General features: G+C 46.2%; 1 protein-coding gene across 4 annotated transcripts; it reads left to right on the top strand.

Annotated features, from left to right (window-relative positions):
- The first annotated feature begins 284 nt into the window (after positions 1 to 284).
- NONO (non-POU domain containing octamer binding) lies at positions 285 to 13,636 on the top strand. 4 transcript variants are annotated; one of them, XM_054075955.1, is made up of 11 exons: positions 285 to 427; positions 646 to 770; positions 3,110 to 3,330; positions 4,360 to 4,661; positions 6,929 to 7,024; positions 8,021 to 8,217; positions 8,485 to 8,569; positions 9,696 to 9,798; positions 11,053 to 11,095; positions 11,721 to 11,830; positions 12,588 to 13,636. In XM_054075955.1, exons 2-11 carry the CDS (start codon positions 656 to 658, stop codon positions 12,726 to 12,728), a joined length of 1,413 nt encoding a protein of 470 aa, XP_053931930.1. In that variant the 5' UTR covers positions 285 to 427; positions 646 to 655; the 3' UTR covers positions 12,729 to 13,636. The 4 variants fall into 4 exon arrangements, with proteins under 4 accessions (XP_053931930.1, XP_053931932.1, XP_053931929.1 ...); XM_054075957.1 differs by having other exon boundaries at positions 3,137 to 3,330; XM_054075954.1 differs by having other exon boundaries at positions 337 to 469.
- The last annotated feature ends 5,347 nt before the right edge of the window (positions 13,637 to 18,983 follow it).

Here is an 18,983-nt window from a genome sequence, read left to right on the forward strand (position 1 = left end):
AGCAGCGACTCCCGCTACCGGATCGCGGCGGGAAATGGGGGGAGCAGCGGGGGGAAAGCGCGCGCCCCCGCACGCGCCCGGCCCCGCCTCGGTCTCTTTAAAGCGCGCGGGCGCCTGCGCGCGCCCCGCCGCTCCGCACTGCGCATGCGCGGCGCCGCTCGGCCCGGCGCGCGGGGCTCCCTTTGTCCCTCGCTCGGTGCTGCTTGGAGCGGGCGCCTTTGATTGGCAGCCGCGCGCGCGCGGGGCCTCCGCCGCCTCGCAGCCAATCGGCTCCGCGCGCGGGGGCGCGGTGGGCGGGGCTTGCGGATGGGCGGCGGGCGCGGCCAATGGAAGAGCGGCACCGCGGGCCCGAGGGCCAATGGGAGCGCGCGCGGCGGGCTCCGGGTGAGGCGCCGCGACTTCCGGCCGCGCGCTCGCTCCCGCCCGGGTGAGGAGGCCGCGATTGCTTCGGCGCTGGGGCCGCAGCCAGGTTGGGGCCGCGGCGGCGCCCGGGACCGCGCCTCGGTTCCGCTCCGCCGCGGGGCGGGTTCTCCCGCGGCGCCTGGACCTCGTGCGGTCCGCGGGGCGGGCCCGACGAGGCGGGGCCGGACGGCGGGCGGGAGCCGGGCCCACGGGCCGGGTCTGACCGGTGGTGTTTGCATCTAGGTGAGAGAAGATGCAGGGCAACAAGGGGTTCGGCATGGAGAAGCAAAACCACGCTCCGCGCAAGCAGCACCAGCAGCACCCGCCGCCCGCCGTGCCCGCCAACGGGCAGCAGGCCAACAGCCAGAGTGAGTCCCGGGGGCACGGCCCAGGCGAGGGAACCGACGCTCCTCCGCTTGGCCCTTGTGGGAGCCGCTGCGTTGAATGGCAGCCGGGCTGGTCTGGGTCTTTGCTTTTCGTCAGTCTTCTCAAAAATGCATGCGGCTCCCAGAGGTTTGACTGGGAGTTGTTTCTAAGTTTTTTTTGTGTTCTCGCAACTGGGCAGGGGTGTAGAGGTTCCTTTTTTGTCTGAAGTGCTGAAGAAGAGTTTACTTAAGGAGTTTGGAAGTCTCTGAAATTGTCACAGGGCTCCTGGAATCCTGGGAAATACAGGGCAGCCTGTTTTCCATTGGTTCGGTTTCCTTTTTTTTCTCGACCGTAACAGATGGCCTTTCAACAGAGGCTTCATTAAGTACCAGCAAATTAGATTTGCTATCTGTAAAAATACAGCTGTAGTAAGAACACTGTTAGAGCAGTCTTCAGTCACTCATTCAGACTAAATTTTTGCATGGGAGACACCAGGAGATAGCCAGGTTTGCTTAATAACGTTTAGCATTCACATACCGGCTGGCATTGCCGATATCGGTGTGTAACCAGGTTCTTTCTCAGTCAGTGAGGACTGCAGCTCTGTGCCCCAGCACAGAGGGGGTGCTTGTGAGCTGAGGCTACACATTAATGGCTTCTGGGGCCTTCACTGATCTAGCTCGATAGTTTAGAAGTGTAGCAGTGAGGCATTGCTGTGAGCGTTTTCGGGGGAGGAAGTGTTTTAGTTATACTAATGGGTTTTTTTGTTTGGATCCTTTGGTCGTTCAAAAGCTTAAAGAAGTCACATGTGCACTTTGCATGATTCCTCTGTGTGTGTTTTCTGTCAAGAGTTTCAGTTTCAACTGTACACACATACAGAGGTACTGGGCTGCTGAAAATGTGCCTGTGTATTGTTATGAGGTAGCCATGTGAGACAGACTCGTTGTCGCTTCATAAATAGACAAGGGTGGCAGACCTGTCTACTTCCAGTCAGGCTGCAAACAGTACAACACAGCGGCGTTGTAGTTTTCTCACAGGCATCAGCTTGTAGTGAGTGGCTGTGTCTCAGAGTAAGTGGATCCACTTAAGGCAGAACAGCAGCAGTAGTATAACTCTGCCCTGTGTCCCTCCATGGGCCTTGTAATTGATTCCCAAATACTTCTTATAAGGGTGTGAAGACGTTCACAAAACAAAGCACTTCACTTACCCACTTTTGCTGTGTGAAGTAGATGACTTACTCTCACTACTCTTCAATAGCTACACCATCAGTCTTATTTTTTTTTTAGTGCAAGCCATGAAAGTGTGCTTTGTCGTTTAAACAGGAGTTGTCCTTGCATGTCTTGCATGCATTGTCTTTGCATGATCAGCCTTTCCTGCTTAGTGCCATGCTTTGTAGCCTGAACTAAGCTGCTCACGTTCGTCATTTAATTCATAAATGTGGCTGTGAGCTGTGTCCTCTGCAAAGCATAGAAATTTCTTTCTATGGCTTGCTGTCCTGTGTCAGGAAGTTCCACATACATTTAAGAAAATGGGAAGCAGGAAGGTCAATTGACAATAAAGCCACTCTGGTGTCTGGCCTATAGCAGAACTTCCAAGACCGTGGTGGACTCTTGCCAAATCCAAGGTTAAAGATTGTGTATGTGCATGTGGGCATTTGAGGGTGTTCCTATAATCTGTCCTGTTTATTACCATTATATATAGCATTGCTTACTGAATATAGATTTTTTGTAATGAACTTTGTAATTTTTCTGAGTTTTCTTGTATTTGGCTGGGTTTGGGGGTGTTTTTTTCACTGTTGTGACCATTCCAGCCTTCTCTTCAGCTTGGAACCCAAGACAGTGGAACTCAGATCCCATCTCACAGAATGACAGCTATCTCAAATCTTATCTGTCTGGGCAAAACTTTCTCTCATTTGCTTATTTTTCTAGACATTTGGGGTTGGGGTTTTTTGAGTAAAAATCTGATTGCTGGCCAAAATGTGGCTTTTCTATAATTATTCAGGTCATAACTCAAAATCCTGTGTTCTGAGTACAGCTGATTTTGTTGCGGGCCAGTCATCTTGACCAATTCTCCAAAGCTAAGTGAAATCTCTCACGTTGGTTCAAGCTGCAGTGTTCTTTTCTCCAGTTCTAGGCTATATTTCACTGGTGTTAATGAGCACTGAGGTCCAAACACATGTTTTGTTTAAAAAGAAAATTGGCCCATTCTGAAACAACTGCCTCTTATTGCTGGAGAGAAGGCTGGAGAGGTTTGAGACTGAAATGAGTGGGTGATATAACCTGTATTGTCCTCTGTTTGTGTTCACTGTGATGAAACCTAATAGAATTTATCCCCCCAACTGTAGAGCAGCTGTGTACCTTATTCCCCTCAGATGAAGGCCTGACTATTGACCTGAAGAATTTCCGGAAACCTGGTGAAAAGACCTTCACCCAAAGGAGCCGCCTGTTTGTGGGGAATCTACCCCCAGATATTACAGAGGAAGAGATGAGAAAGCTATTTGAGAAGTATGGCAAGGCGGGTGAAGTCTTCATACACAAGGACAAAGGCTTTGGCTTTATCAGGCTGGTGAGTGACCTGCTACGTTTGGGGTGGTTTTGTGGTGATGACTTGTGCTAGGAGAGTATTGCTAATTGGAAGTAGTGGATGTTCAGGCATCTTGGTAATTAAGCCCGCTGATGACTTTAATAACCTGGAGTTAGTGGGTCAGCTTCTACAAGTGGTTTGTCTAGAGCTTGTTGTGGGGAGCAATGTGGATTCAGGCAGCTTGTGGCAGGATTTATCAAATAAAGCTGATAAAGTTCTTCTGAAGTCAGCTGATAAGAAACAGAGAGAAAACATGAACATGATGCTTATATAGACAAGGTGAGCTTCCGTTTTCTGGAAGCATGTGAACATGGAATTTCTATGAATGTAGACTGTTGTGGTCTTTCTGGAGCAATGAATGCCCCTGAGGTAGGGAATCTCTAGATGATTGCATTGAAACATGGCTGGGAGGGAGGTAGCTACCAACGCAGAGTAATAGTTCTGAGACTCATGTACTGCCTTTCTGAAAGCCCTAAGATGTGTGGTTGGATAATGAGGTTCTCACACCAAAGTCTGGGACACTTTGGTATAGCATGGCTGCTTCATGGTGACTTAAATGAGTGGAAAAGTGTGAAACTGGCATAGGACGTCTTTCATGGGTTGTCATACAAAATCAGCATTTCCTCTTATAGTTACTAGACTTGGATAATAGTTGAATCTTGATTATTTTTTTTTAATGTATTATAAAAAAAAGACCATGCTTTGTAGCCTTAATATAATTATCTGATAAATAATGATTGTTTAATTGTTTGCATAGATCGCAGTGGCTATTGCACAAAGCTTATGTCTGATACATTTTTTTCTCCCCAAACTCTATCCATGCCTATTCAGCAAGAGCCACAGAATAGCTGTGGTTTGTTAGGACACTCTTTACCGGGCTGCTATGGGAGGGTTATTTGTTCCTCTCTATGAAGCACTTGTTCGGGGGAAATAGGTTTGTGACCCCTTGACTGTGATGGGCTGATTCTGTACTGTGTTGAGAATTTTAATGATAACTTTTTCTGTCTTCAGGAAACTCGCACTCTGGCAGAGATTGCAAAGGTGGAACTAGACAACATGCCTCTACGTGGGAAGCAGCTAAGAGTGCGTTTTGCGTGCCACAGTGCATCGCTGACAGTCAGGAACCTGCCTCAGTTTGTGTCCAATGAGCTCCTGGAGGAAGCCTTCTCAGTGTTTGGCCAGGTGGAAAGGGCTGTGGTTATTGTGGATGACAGAGGAAGATCCTCTGGGAAAGGCATTGTGGAATTCTCAGGGAAGCCTGCTGCTAGGAAAGCCCTGGATAGATGTAGTGATGGGTCTTTCCTGCTGACTACGTAAGTGTGAAGGGTGAGAAGTGCTACACTGGCATGTGTGCAGGTTAATGGGTGGCATTGGCTTGTGAGCAATGTTTCTTGACATTGGAGTAGGGCAGATGAGGTATGGGGCAGGAGGCGGTAGGCAATTTGCCTGGGGAGAACTTTACTTAGCTGTGTTCCAGCAAGAGTGAGTCTGTGCTGAAACTCAGGTCTGAAAACTTCCTTCTGGGAAAGCTGCTAGTGGGGTAAGTGCATCAAAGTTCCCAACAAGCGCTTCCTCGATAAAGCCTTCTTAGGGCAGTTAAAGCAACCTTTAAGAAGCACGAGCTATTTCTGAGACCATCTGTATAATTTTTTGGAAATGAAATTCAAATGTGTCAATCGTGCACTCTGGGTCACTTCAGAGATGAGCCAAGATGGCACTAGATGGGATGCTGATCTGCCACTGTTGGCATGAGGTCTGTTGGAGAAGCTGGTCAGATAGATTGGATTGTTTTGAGCTTTCCCATAACAAACTTTTCCTTGTGCTTGAATATCATAAGGCAACAAGGCATGTTCTTGCATAATTATGTGAACTTGCTCAAGCAGATGATTAATTGGAGATTTGTTCCGCAGAGCACAGCTTGTTGCTCTAACTATTAAGAGGGAACTGGGTTTGATCTCTTGGAAATAAAAACTACTGTGTATTGTATGTATGCACTTAGCATTTGTGAAAAGAATACTTCTGAAATTTGGGCTATATTGCTAATTTCTAAAGTTATTTTATAAGCTTTGTGCTTCTCTTTCTTGGTGGCCTGCATATGGCACAGCCGCACACGTGCACATTCAGTTTCAAAAAGCAGATGTTTTGGGGCTTGTTGTTTTTAATATCTGAGACTGTTTGGGGATAACCAGCCTAGTGTGTCGTGCTCTGCAGGAGGATCGCTGTTAGGGAACTTTTGCTGCTTCACAAATCTGTATCCTGACAGAACCATGGAAACACATTTTTGAAAGTGATCATGCAAAACTAATCACTGCCAGTGCACAACTGAGAGCACCTGAGGGTAACATGGAATCTTTTTGTAGCTATCAGTGTTTTGTAGCTATCAGTGACATTCTGATACCTGGGGCAGCTAACCAGTATGTTGCTTATTACTAGTTATGGTTTGATTTTGATTAAATTTGTTCTGGTTTGCCTCTGTTTATGACAGTAACAGCTGGTCAGAATTGGTTCAAGTTGGAAAATAAAACTTAATAATAGAATATGTCACATCCAAGTGAAAAGCTACATAGTAGATCTTCAGCTGAGGAGAGATTTTAGCCCTCTTACCCTGCCCTACTGCTGGAGGCTGGGCACCACTTGCCATTTGTCATAGCGTGATTGTTTTTCTTCCATTTCCTCAGCTCTGGCAAATGGAGTTGAGGAAGTAATGAGAAACATAGAATCATTAAGGTTGGAGAATACCTCTAAGATGATCAGGTCCAACCATCAACATAATACCATCGTGCCTAGTAGGCCATGTTCTGAAGAATCACTTCTACACGCTTTTTGAACACCTTCAGGGATGGTGACTACCACTACCCTGGGCAGCCTGTGCCAAGAAGCTGTGGTACTGCTTTGTGCTGAGGATGAGTGTTGGCGCTGTGGTGGGGAGCAGATGCTGATATGGGAGAGCTTCTGTTAAATACTTTTTTCTGCACAGAGAAACCAGGAGGACAGAAGCACACGTGCTATGTCCGTGTTGTGGAGTGCACAGTGGACTCCTTGGGGGGCAGCCCTGCTGCTTGTCAGTAGTGTCACAAGGTGGTCTCCCCAGGAGAGTGGGGCTGGATGGTCCAGCCAGCAGCCTCTGGTGAGGAACAGTGCGGTTACTCTTCCCTTTAAGCAGCTATAAAAAGGCACACAAAGACTCACGCAGCCCCTGTTGGCCATGTAGCAAGGGAGGAAAGGGCACAAACCCACACTCTAGGGACCACAAGACTTCATGCTAAGTAGATCGTGCTGGAGGGTGTCAGGTTCCAGTTAAGCTGTTAATTTGAACCAGTAACTGCAAATATTCTTATTTCAGTACAATTTTGGTTTGGATTCCGCAAGGATCTTATTTAACAGTTCAGCTCCTATTCTAGAAAGAAAAATTGTTAAAAGTGATTTCTGATTTCACTTTGGTTGAGATCCCCAACTGCTCTGAATTTATTTGAGCAGTGCAAAAGCAGCGTTTTATAGGTTCATACACAGTACACATGCTTTCCTACACTGCAAGCTCATTCTTGAATTTTCTTGAAAGCACCTTATCCTTCCTTTACAGATTTCCTCGGCCTGTCACTGTGGAGCCCATGGATCAATATGATGATGAAGAGGGTCTACCAGAGAAACTAGTCATCAAAAACCAGCAATACCACAAGTATGTGCTTGCGATGCAACAGGAGATGAGACCACCGGTGGGCTAGGACACAGACCAATTCCTCAGATTTAGGAGGGTGGCTCGTCAGTCCTCCTGTTTTGTGTAAATGTGGTCTGACTCTGGGAAGGGAATTGTACACTCTTCTCTTGCCGTGGTTAGCTGAAAGCAAGCAGTGAGTTTGGATCAACACTGCTGGATAAGTCTGGCAGCCTCCACATATTTTTCATAAATCCATTTCAATTGCAATCAAAAATTGTGTCAGTTTGAGATGACATGAGATCCCCTTACTGAAATGAGAAGCTGAAGCAAAGTTTTAATTTACTTGCTCCAACAATTACAGAAAGTCTGTAGAGGAAACAGGTTTGAACCCATACTGAAAATGTAAGGAATGATGTGAATACCATCAGTAGATTGCAGAGCTTACCAGGTGTAAAGCTATCTATGGTTTTTGAAGGCTTTTCCTTGTAAGTCAGTGTCATGATCCAAGCAGTGACAGTTAGTAAACAATATGGGCTCGTTCATTTTTCTAGTAAGGAGGAGGAGAGCTCCAGGAGCTGGGAGGCTGCGTTAGGAATAGTCGTGTGCTCCAGGTGCAGGGGCTGCAGAGATGGGTGAAATAAACACACACGTTCGGGCAGTATCTGTTTCTGGAATGGATCTGTCCATAAGGTATGCACCAGGAGCAAAGGCTGTTTCTTTCAAGAGTATTTCTAAATGTCTTTACCCAGAATCTTTTGGTGTCTTATAAAAGCAGCTTTTTATGGATTCTGCTTAAGTTTCTGCTTTCAATAAGGTGATTCCTGAGCAGACAAACTGGTATCTCAGGCGTAGCTATCTGTGAGAAAGCAGAAGACAAAGAGGTTCCTTATTTGTAGCACTAAGAAACGTATTTCTAAGTGTTAAAAAGGATCTGCAGTTGCATTAAAACACAAATGTGTTTGTCTTTATTCCTCCTTGCTCTGTCAAAGCACTCATTGGTTCTCCTGTGTTTGGCAGGGAGCGTGAGCAGCCTCCTCGGTTTGCACAGCCTGGCAGCTTTGAGTATGAATATGCCATGCGTTGGAAGGCTCTAATAGAAATGGAGAAGCAACAGCAAGAACAGGTAGACCGCAACATCAAGGAAGCACGAGAGAAGCTGGAAATGGAAATGGAAGCAGCTCGCCATGAGCACCAAGTTATGCTCATGCGGCAAGGTACCAGTCAAAGATAAAAGACGGTGTTGGAAAATGGGCCTGCAGCATTCGGGGGTGGGTAGCTCGGTAGACCGGCTAAAGCCCACTAAAGGTGAGCAGTTGTGTGGCTGCTTGACTTGTACTAAGCACGGTAGTGCGAATGAACAGAGCGTTGTTACTGTGTTGCTGGAGGCTCTATTCCCTTGTTCTCTTGTGTGTTATGGTTCTAGTTCAGGGATTGATGGGAGATTTTGGTTATGGTTTTTTTTTTTTTACTGTCTTTTACAGATTTAATGAGACGCCAAGAAGAGCTCAGGAGAATGGAGGAATTGCATAACCAAGAAGTACAAAAACGTAAACAGTTGGAACTCAGGTAAGGGGGCTAATCATGAAATGCTGTGAATCCATAATGTTATGGAACACTTCTTTGCTGCACCTAATTGTTCAGTGTGACAGTTTAATTACTACCTGAAGTGTGGCTCATAGTTTGGGCCCTTTTGTTCACAGGGAGAGTGTACAGTTAGTGTTAGAAGAGTTAAGAGCTTCTTCTACTGATTATTTGGGTTTTTTAGAGTCCTGTGTCTAAGTTTAGCTCCTTAACTGAGGCAGATAGAAAAATTGGAATCTATGCAGTGATTTGGTGGCTTCAGTGCTGCAGAGTAGGAAATCTCATTCTAGCATCTGTCTTTTCGTTTGAGAGGTAACTTGGTCTCGGAGATTTCTTTCTCCATTCCAACTTTTTCTGTCTCAGGGTCATTTTGAGAATCTCTGGGAAGATCCCTATACTACTTCTGTAATAGAAGGTGTTTAAGGAACTGTCTGGCTTGTTTTCATTATACTGCATGTAGTCGGCATGTATTTGGGAGCTTCTGTGTACGTAGAATTGTAGAATCATATATGTTGGAAAAGGCCTTTAAGTTCAAGTCCAACTGTAAACCTGAACACTGCCAGGTCCACCACTATGCCACATCCCAAAGCACCACATCTACCCATCGTTTAAACACCTCCAGGGACAGTGACTCAACTGCTTCCCTTGGCAGCCTCTGCCAGTGCTTGACAACCCTTTCAGTGAAGAAATTTTTCCTAATATCCAATCAAAGCTTCTCTAGTGCAACTCGAGGCCATTTCTTCTTGTCCTATAACTTCTTACTTGGGAGAAGACATCGATATCCACCTCACTACAGCCTCCTTTCAGGTAGTTGCGGAGAGCAGTGAGGTCTCCTCTCAGCCTAAACAGCGCCAGTTCCCTCAACCACTCCTCATCAGGCACACACATGGATGGGCTCGTGTTGGGTTTTATAATGAACTCCTTAACCTTGGAAGTGCCTTAGTGTGCGTATATGTTTGTTTTGATCGTGAGGTACCTAATATTTTACAGCCTCTGCAAAATAACGTTCTTAAAGTTGTAGGTTTCCAAACCAGACTCACTAGGCAGCGGTGCAGCACTTTGCACATGGTTAGTGTATGTTGTACTGAGCATCCCTGGACCTTTTTTGCAGGCAAGAGGAAGAGCGCAGGCGCCGTGAGGAGGAGATGAGAAGGCAGCAAGAAGAGATGATGAGACGCCAGCAGGAAGGCTTTAAAGGGAATTTTGCTGATGCGGTATGAGTGCTTCTATCTTCCCATTACATCTGGGCAGTGACATTAGATTTTTGACCTTTCACCGCGTGGGGCTTTCTGCAAATGCTTAACTTGTTGGTTGAAGGAGTCTACATCTGTCGTGCGTTCTGCTCTAAATTATTGATTCCCAGCGATCTTAATATACTTCATCTGGAAAATACAAATACCCTCGTTACTGTCCCACTGCTGTTCATATAGGACCCTTGCTAGCTGTCTTGCTGTCCAGAAGAACGTATGCTAACTAATATTATTCTAATAGTAACAAAGATGCACTGCCCCAAAATACTGCTGCAGAACCCTGTTATGGTTGTACACCTGCCTGTATCTTTGCAGTCTGTCTTGATCATGCTTAGATAAAATGATCCCAACTTGAGGCAGTGCTGCAGGCATCATGATTGCTGGTGATTAAAACTTAGTTGGTCAAATATTTTCTTGTAATACAAAATGTGTGGTGACCTGTCTTTTACTGTAAAGTATTTTCGAGTCCCAGCAACTTTCTGTTGTGGAAACTGCTGTAGTGCTATCGAGGTGGTGCAATGGCATTGATGCAACTGGCTGTTTATGTGCCCTAGAAAAAAATTGGCCCCAAAGCAAAACAGCTAAATGCATGTCAACCCAAAAGGCCAGAAGTGTGATTGACGTAAATGTGTGAATGTTAACCTGTGCAGCAGAACTCCTGATTTCTCTAAATAATATTGCACTGTGGAAAAAATAGTACTGTCACTGAAGTGAGGAGGTGCTCCTGGCTTTGCAGTGAAGGAGGTGTGTGATGTGTCCCCTTAATACAAGAACTAAGTGAGATTTTAGTGCAGGTGACCCAGTGCTGCATCTTTATGTAAGCTTGCATTCCTTTCTGCAGGAAAAGCTGCTTAGCTATGCTGAGGAAGTAGGAAAACTAATTCTTTCTAATGTGTTACTGCTGCTCAGCAAATCTTTCCATGCAGATATCAGATATCTATTTACACTGCTGTTTGGTAAAATCTGCATGTGCAGCTTTGCTGCTGGATGTTTTACTGTGATTGTGAAAAACGGTCTTTCAGAATGAGATAGTTTAAATAAGAGCTGTTTGTTCAGCAGTTAATCATGTGAAGGTAGCTCAGATCTTTTGAAATTTATTCTGGGAATGACTCTTCTACACAGGTTTCAGTAGTAAAACCCCAGAACTCATTGACTTCTTATAGTTACCTCCTTTGAAAGCCTGAATTTTTATCATTTTAAATGTGTCTGTTTTTCCAGAGGGAGCCCCCAGACATGCGAATGGGACAGATGGGTATGGGAGGTAAGAGTATTCCATGGCTGTCTTTGTTCCTGTGCATGTTCCTTTCCTCCTTTATAAATTCTGCACGGTTTTGAGTCGTCTTATTTTATTTACTCCTTATTTAAAAACTCATAGTAATGTTCAGTCAGAGGAACATTCATTTAAAAGGAAACATGACAGAATTTCGGTATGAGGCAGTACTTCACATTCCTGAAAGACCCAGTTCAGTAAGCAAAAAAAACTTGGTTGAAGTTACTGTCAGACCCTTTGTGGACTTGTACTGAGAGAGAAACTGGTGGGCATGTAGTGCTAGACCTTGAACCCGGGAAGTAATCTTGGTTCCTGTATTTCCATGTTTTGACTACATGATTTAGAGTTTCAGGCCACACATACAAGAGCAAGTGAAAAGGTGATGGTGAGCTTAGTGGTTGATGAAGTTGGTGAGTGTTAGATCCTGCTTAGTTTCAGATAATACTGGAGTGAAAAATCAGTTTGCCTTGCCCTAATAGTGCAGAGCTGGTTAACAGACAGGACTGTCCCTGAATGTAACACTGAGGGGAGTTTACACATTGTTTTGTGGTTCTGGAGTGACAAGTGCACCCCAGTCGCTGCTCTGCCAGGGCTATTCTCCGGTTTTCTTTTCCAGGAACCATTGGCATGAACAATAGAGGAGCTATGGCTGGGACCAACGTCCCAGCTCCTGCGCCTCCTGCAACTGGTCCTGGAGCTATGATACCCGATGGAGCCATGGGAATGGTAATGGATCTCCCACCTGCTTTTTCTGTACACCTTTTAAACGCAGATTATGTTGTTTCTGTTTTTAAACGCTATGCTGCTAAAGTTGAAGCTTGTTTATCTACCTAGACCAGTTGTTTAACTGCTGCTGAAATCTTTAGAAGTTAATCTTGCCTTGATACTAGCTGGTAATTTTCAGGAAATCGAGGTTAGACTAGAGAACCTTCCAAACTGAATTACCGTTTGATCTGCTGGAAGGGAGGGGCTGTGCAATAGCACTGTCAAGCTGGAAGAGGAATGAAATATACCCAAAGGAATGGAAGTAACAGGATAGAATCAGGGCAGAAGACTAGTATTGCAGATGTATATTGGAATTGGAGTATTGTATTTACCTGGATTGTCGTAGTGCTGTAGCATCCATATGCTGCTCTTCGTTTGCGTTTGGTTTCAGTGAAGGAATGTGGTGGAAATGCAGTTTCCCTTTCCCAGACTGCATTACTCGCATACTCCACACCAGGGCACTGGTCTGGGTGATAGCGCAGGCTGTGTTCCAGTGTACTTGGCTATGAGATACATGGGGAAAGAGTCTTGCAATGGTCCTGTCAGTCCAGTTCGGGGGCTTTGGGGATGTTTTTGTTGGGGTGAAGGTTTGTGGCAAAGTCAGCTGGAATTATGGAATGCTGGTAGGATCTGAATCAACTCAAATGGCTTTTAACTGCCCTTTGTTCCTTGTTTGTCTCCTTTCCTCTTCTGCACTTGTCTATGTCCTCGTTTCAAGACTCCACCACCACCTGCAGATCGCTTTGGTCAGGGTGGTGCGATTGAAGGCCTCGGAGCAATGGGAGGGAACCCACCACCTGCCTTCAACAGAGGAAATCCAGGGGGTGATTTTGGCCCTAACAAGCGTCGCCGATACTAACGTGGTTAAGCTACCCCTGCGTGCACCCCAAAGATGAAAGGAATCTTGGCGGGTCATACAGGGTTCAGCGCGGGGTAAGGGTGGGTATTAAAAATAGTTAACTAGGGCCTGTTTTGATAAAGCCACTCTAGGACAAGGGGGGTGCAGTCTGACTGGTAAAGGTTGTAGGAAATTTCATGTGGTGCATTCCTATAATTTCAGTATGAAAAATGGATTCTGGGAGGCTGCCAAGGATGTTCATTAACGGTAAAATCTGGCAAGGACCCTCATGCCTTGACCATTCCAGGTTTCCTATTTGCAGCCAGTGTCCTGAGACTAAACTAGATAAAATTGCGGTATGTCTTGGCATTTTTGTAGCATAGTGTACCTTGCGTAAGAGCACAGGGGAGTCTCTGGAGAACTAGGGCAGCATCTGGGTACTTTGCAGCTCCCATATTCTGTAAATTTTTATAGCTCCAAATAATCCATCATGTAGTGAACTGAGGGAGATTTTATGTTCGTTTATTACTTTTCTTTCCTTATTTTTTTTTTCCTCCTAACTTGTAGTTATTCTTTTTATCTGGACCATCTGTTTCTTTAAAGTAGTTGACTGTCATGTGCAACCTGAATGGCTGGGATGCTCTGGTTTGGATGGAGTTTTTGATAACGTGTTGTATCACTGTTTATTTTCACTGGTAGTAAAGTACAATCTATTGGATAAAGATACTGTATCTCATGCTGAAGATTTAACTGAAACAAATGTTTGTATAACCTTAAACTTGCCTGTCTTTTGTGTAGAAGTACTACAAGATTTTTCATTTAGTGTAATCTGTTTGAACACAAGCTGTAATTGTCCCACTAACAAGTTTGAGTTTGTCTGAGGAATGTTACAGGAATGCATTATTAAAGTGGATTTTAAGCCTTTTTTATCTGGTGTGTTGTCTCTTCTGTTTTTTGTTTTGTTTTTTTTTTAATAAAAATGTGTATGTATGGATTGAAGTGAAGCAAGCTTCAGATGACAGTGCAAAAGTTGTTCTTGCACAGCTCTGTTGAGGTTCAATCCCTGATAATTTTCCAGTAGTTCTTGTCACAGGAGAGGTGTTATTTGTGTGTTGGTGTGAGACCTTCAGCTCTTCAGAAGACAAGAAGGTATTTCCCAATTTACTGAGGGTGCCTGTGTTGTTGATGCAGAGAAGGCAAGACACAAGACTTGCTCATCTGTCCCTGGGAGCATGGATTTGAGTTCATGTCTCACCTGCGCAGTACAAAGCTGCCCATCTGTCTCTGCCCTGTGTTGCTGCTGCCTGTGGCAGGGATGCAGTCCTTCCTGCAGAGCTCTGGACTCCGCTGGGGCGGCAAAGGGAGAACTGGGACCTGTCAGTGGCACCAGTAACCACCTTGTGTGATAGCCCAGGCACTTTCTGCGAGCTGTGTTCTTGTGCTGAAGCTCTGGAATTGAGACTGGGGAGAGGGAGTGGAGAGGAAAGCTTAGGAAGAATTTCAGGTGGGAAAGGGAGAGAGTCACAGCCTGTGAAAGAATGGGGAAGATTAAAACATTTTAAGGCAGTAGCCTTAAAAAATAATGGTTTGGTACTGTACGTGCTCTGTAAGTAGGAAAAAAATTATCACTCAGAGGGTTTTGTTGGTTTCCCCCTGTCATTTGATGGCTTATAATTAGCCTGGATGGGATGATTGATAAGAAACTGTATTGAAGAGAGGCTGCAGCTGATGCTCTTGTTTCTTTTGCGTGTTTTTATTTTCTGTGTGTGAAAGCAATGGCAGCAGCAGCTGGCTTGCTGAGCTGGTACAGCATTTACTGTTGACTGTTGGGGCATTGTGACTTACCTGTAGGTACAGTATGAAGAGTTTGAAGTTTTTCACCTGGCACAGTTGCTAGGATAGCAAAATCTGGCAAGATCTCAAGTTGGCAAGAATGCTGATTAACTTTTCTGTTGCCCTGCGGAGAGGTTGCATCTGTTCCGGTGGCTCGTGTCTGGAACATGGCTGGCAGGCGTTCACTAATGCCACGGGGGTTTGGTAAGTGCATCGTTTAATTCCAGTGTGTGAAATACTAGAAGAAACTGTGAAGTTGTGCCCAGGTGCATGTGTTGTTTCTTATTCTCCTGTCCCTGACTCAGCTGGCTTGCTTGTTAGTGAGCAGTCAGAAGAGAAGTTGCTGCCTTAGGGAAAGGCAGAGCTCAGATGTTCAGTAATTCTCTGCTGCTGTTCAAATCTATTCAAGTGTAAGATAAGGATGGCCTTTCCCTGGGAGAAAAGGGATGTCGTAACAGTGTGTAAAATCATGGGGAGGGAGGGATTTAGCAGTCCTTAAAGTCCATCTAATGAGGCTGGTATGAGGTAAAAATTGAAGATCTTGTGAGCAAAGGAAGAAAACTTCACCCTGGTGTGAATGCCAGAGGTAGCTACTCTCATTTGATTTAAAGGACGAGACAGAAAACCAATGCCTGAGATTCTAGTGAGGAAATTTGAAAACCTTAGTAATGGTTTGCTTGAGGAGCAATGCAGCAGGAGGAAATGGCACCAGGGACTGCTTGTAGCGCAGAAGCATTTAGGGCTGGGCACAGAAGCAAGCAAGTCTGCGTTATACTTAGAGCACTTCCAGATGCTGGGGTCTGCTGAAGCACGTTGGGTTTTGCTGTTGGTGCTTGCACGGCTTGGGTAAGGCTGTGAGTGCAGCTCCAGAGGCTGCTCTGCACACGAATGCTCTTGGGGTGGGCCGAGTTTGGCCAGCACGCAGAAGGGAATGCTCTCTTCTGCCTGCTTTTCCAGATCTCTGGCTATTACGTAGTTGCAGACTGACAAAGTATTTTGGCTATCATGAAGAGACACCCTTGCCTTTGCTGTGGTAGCTGATCAGCTTTTTTGAAATGCATTTGTGCAGTATCAGCTTGTATCCAACCAAGGACTAATGAGCAGTCTCATTCTTGTCGCTTCCTTCTTAGCTTTAAACCCCTGTCATTTGTGGGCTTCAGAAGTTACAACTTGTGCTTTATGCAGCTTCCCCTTAAAGAACGGTGACTGCATTTGCACAAATCAAAGCTAAATCTGAAAAATAAGTAGCAGGTACCTGGATAATTTTGTCACATCAAAGCAGGAGACAAAACATTTCTCTTTTTTTCTGGCACAGTGCACCTCACTGGAAGCTGTCATTTATCATAGAAAGCTACAGATGGTGGAATACTCTAAACTGCTTCTCTAGTGGGAGATGAAAGAAGGGACGTGATATCCTGTGGCCTTGCTGAAAGGAGCCATCATTCCTTCTTCTGTCTTGGTCATAACTCTGGTACCTGCTTGACTATCTTGTGAGTCACCCAAGTGCTAGAGGTAGCCAAAAGGAGAGGAAGAAAGCAGGGAACTTACTTAGCCAGGCACAGCAGTGCCTTTGGGATGCTTTCCCTCACTGCTGCTCTCCCTGCGCTCACAGTCGCTTTAAGGCAACAGAACCCTCCAAAGGAAACCCTGTAAAACCGCACACTATCCCCCAGTTCAGGCTATTCTGGGCAGCAGGTTTTTAGTATAGATGCCAGCTAATGACAAGAAAATGGAGTCTTATGAGTAGACTGAAATCCTTTTCTCTTTTGCCTCGATCCTGTTGAGGACCGAAGTGCACTTTTTGATAAGGAGTCATGTATTTTCACAGCAAGCTCCAGAGTAAATGGGCTCCTTTAGCAGCTCAGCTCTAAAGAGATGAATTTATCTTTGGGAGCAAGACGTTGCCTGAGCTAAGGGAGAAAATCCCCATCAGCTGGGCGGTTGATTCCGGTTTGAAGGTGTAATTGTTCAGCAAGACCAATGTTGGGGAAACAGTGCTGCAATAACTCCAGTTGCATAAGGGCACTGTTCTTGAGTGGAGAGATGAAGATTACACACATCCCTGTTCCTGACACTGCTCTGATCTTTTCCAAACCTGTTCTCTGGGCTGCTGAGTACCATCAGTGCAGACCTCCTGGACAACAGCCCCGTAACCCCTGAGCAGCTCTGTCAGGAGAGCATCTGGGCAACATTCCTGCTGTAGGATTGCTCAGCTTGTATTCTTACTGGGAAGATCTTATTTCCCAAATAACTAAAACATGAATCCTGCCTACAAGCTTTGTGTAGCATACAGAGCAGTAATAGGTATGTCAGGGATTTTCCCTCTCCTAACCAGCCTTTTGTATGAAGGAACAGCCCCATGCTCTAGAAATGCACTCCCTTCCCATTGCCCTGGGCTCCACGGAGCGTTCCCAACGACCAAAGGGGCAGGGGGGAGCTGAGTTTCCCTGTTCTTCCTGGGAGCCTGGGGTCTGTTTTACACTGACCATGATTGTTCAAGGGCAAACACATCAAGCTGGGTCTGAGAATGAGACCTTCTTTCTCACCTCCTTTTAGTTTTGTTCTATATCAAACTAAGCTCACACAAACCAAAGAGGCTTTATTTTTAATTCTCAGCTGACTCATTCCTTGCAAGCTGTTTCAGAGATGTTGGTCATGACTGGCCCTGCTCGGCTGGCTTGCACGGTGACTTCTGCTTTATTTGGAGCTCTGCCCCGGATGAGGGCCGTGCTCGGCAATACAGCCCTGTGGCCCCAGGGCAGCTGCCAGAAGCCACAGTTTCAAACTAGATGCTGTGTGATGGATGTGCAGTTCAGCCCACTCTTTGCCATCCTCATCTCTTTTTCCTATTTTTGAAGCACCAGCTCAGAGCCCTGAGCCTGCTGGTGGCTGACCAGGTGGTTCCACTGGAGCTCATCTCTGTTTCACGGTGGACATCTCATGTCCGCCTCCCAGCCTGCACCTCCTCCCCTTGTCCTCCCTGGGCCAGGAGCTGAGAAAGCCCCGATTTACTGTATGTCACTGTGCTACATTCCCAGTTTTAAGCCACCTCATTCCTTGCAAACATTTGCAGGGTGTAGCGGAACAGTGAGAGCAGAGCCATGCTGCTGCTCCTCGGGTGCTGAGGGGGCTCTGCTCGGCCACATCCCCCCTTCTGGGTTGTCTGTGACGAGCCTCAGTGTGTGGGTCAGCCACAGAACCCTCTTAGTGTTTCCTCCAAGGCGTGCGAGGTAACCCGAGCTCCAGATTCTCACTGGCACGGGGATGGCGACAGCTGCAGCCTTGCTGACAGCTCCTGGGAAGGACAAGGAGATCTGAAATCCTATAGCTTTGCTCAGCCCCCAGGAATACAAATGCCCCCATCACCAGGCTCTGCCCAGCTTCTTGGGTCCCAGGTGATCCCTTCCACCTGAGCAGAGGCTCTGGATGCCAGCAGTATTTTTTTTACCCACCTTTGGGACCATTGGGTCATTTATCATGTCCGAGGAAGGTGTCACCTTGAAGCCACATGGTGCATGCTGGTGTGGTGGTTCCCAAGTGCCCACATGTTTCCCTCCCGGCTTTTGGGATGGATGTGGGTTTATAGACAGGCTACCCAGGTGTAAGGAGACCTGGTGATATGTGTGCTCTCCGCCAGCGGGGCTGTCTTCCTTCCTAATGAGATGACACAGAAAAGCCTGAGGTTGCCGCTAGCCAGGATGTCTTAAGGTGGGGATGGCAGAACTGAGATGGAGGTGGAGCAGCCTGGCGGTGTGAAATGAGTCTGGAGTTGCCTCCCTGATGAGCTTCAGAATTTCAGCAAGAGTTCATCCTAACTCTGGACTTTGGAGATCCCCTTGAGTGGCAGCAGATCCTGCAGGCTGTAGGGGAATATTAACTAGATTAAACAGACATCTTAGGACAAGGATGAGGTTTCATCAGCCATGGTGAACCCTGTGGGTTCCCCTCCTGAGTGGTCTCACTGGGCAGCTGCTGCCTGCAGGACCTGCCCTTTGCGCTGTCTGATGGTGCCAAGGGCTTACGTTGAACCCAGTTCCTGAGCAGAAACCATCTCCAGACACTGTGTACACTGGCAGGTCAGGGTAGCACTCAGGAAACAGCTGTCTCTGCAAACAGGAACAACAAAACCGAAATAATATTTGGTTTAGGTGCTTGTAGAAACTAAGTAAAACCTTTGATCTCAAGAGGGTTTCCTGTTTGTAGAGAAAAACCCTTCAGTCCTAGAATGAGGGCAGGGAGTCTAAGCAAACCCCTCCTTGGTACCGATGAGCCATGTAACATTTTGCCCTCTTCTTCTGTGGCAACAGTGATCTTCTGGGGCAGAGATTTCATCCCTGGGTTGCATCAAAGGATATCTTGGCCACACATGCTGTTTTGGTCTGCTGGTGCCTCCGTCTAGCTGATGGTCATGCCTTTTGGGGCTGTAGGAGATCAGCACAGATT

Source organism: Cuculus canorus, chromosome 10, assembly GCF_017976375.1.
Source record: "Cuculus canorus isolate bCucCan1 chromosome 10, bCucCan1.pri, whole genome shotgun sequence".
In the NCBI taxonomy this organism is placed as follows: domain Eukaryota; kingdom Metazoa; phylum Chordata; class Aves; order Cuculiformes; family Cuculidae; genus Cuculus; species Cuculus canorus.

Coding starts and splice junctions, on each gene's coding strand:
- NONO (XM_054075955.1), top strand. CDS start 656: ATGCAGGGCAACAAGGGGTTCGGCATGGAGAAGCAAAACCACGCTCCG. Junction 8,218..8,484: donor AGTTATGCTCATGCGGCAAG/GTACCAGTCAAA, acceptor TGTCTTTTACAG/ATTTAATGAGACGCCAAGAA. Junction 9,799..11,052: donor AAGGGAATTTTGCTGATGCG/GTATGAGTGCTT, acceptor CTGTTTTTCCAG/AGGGAGCCCCCAGACATGCG.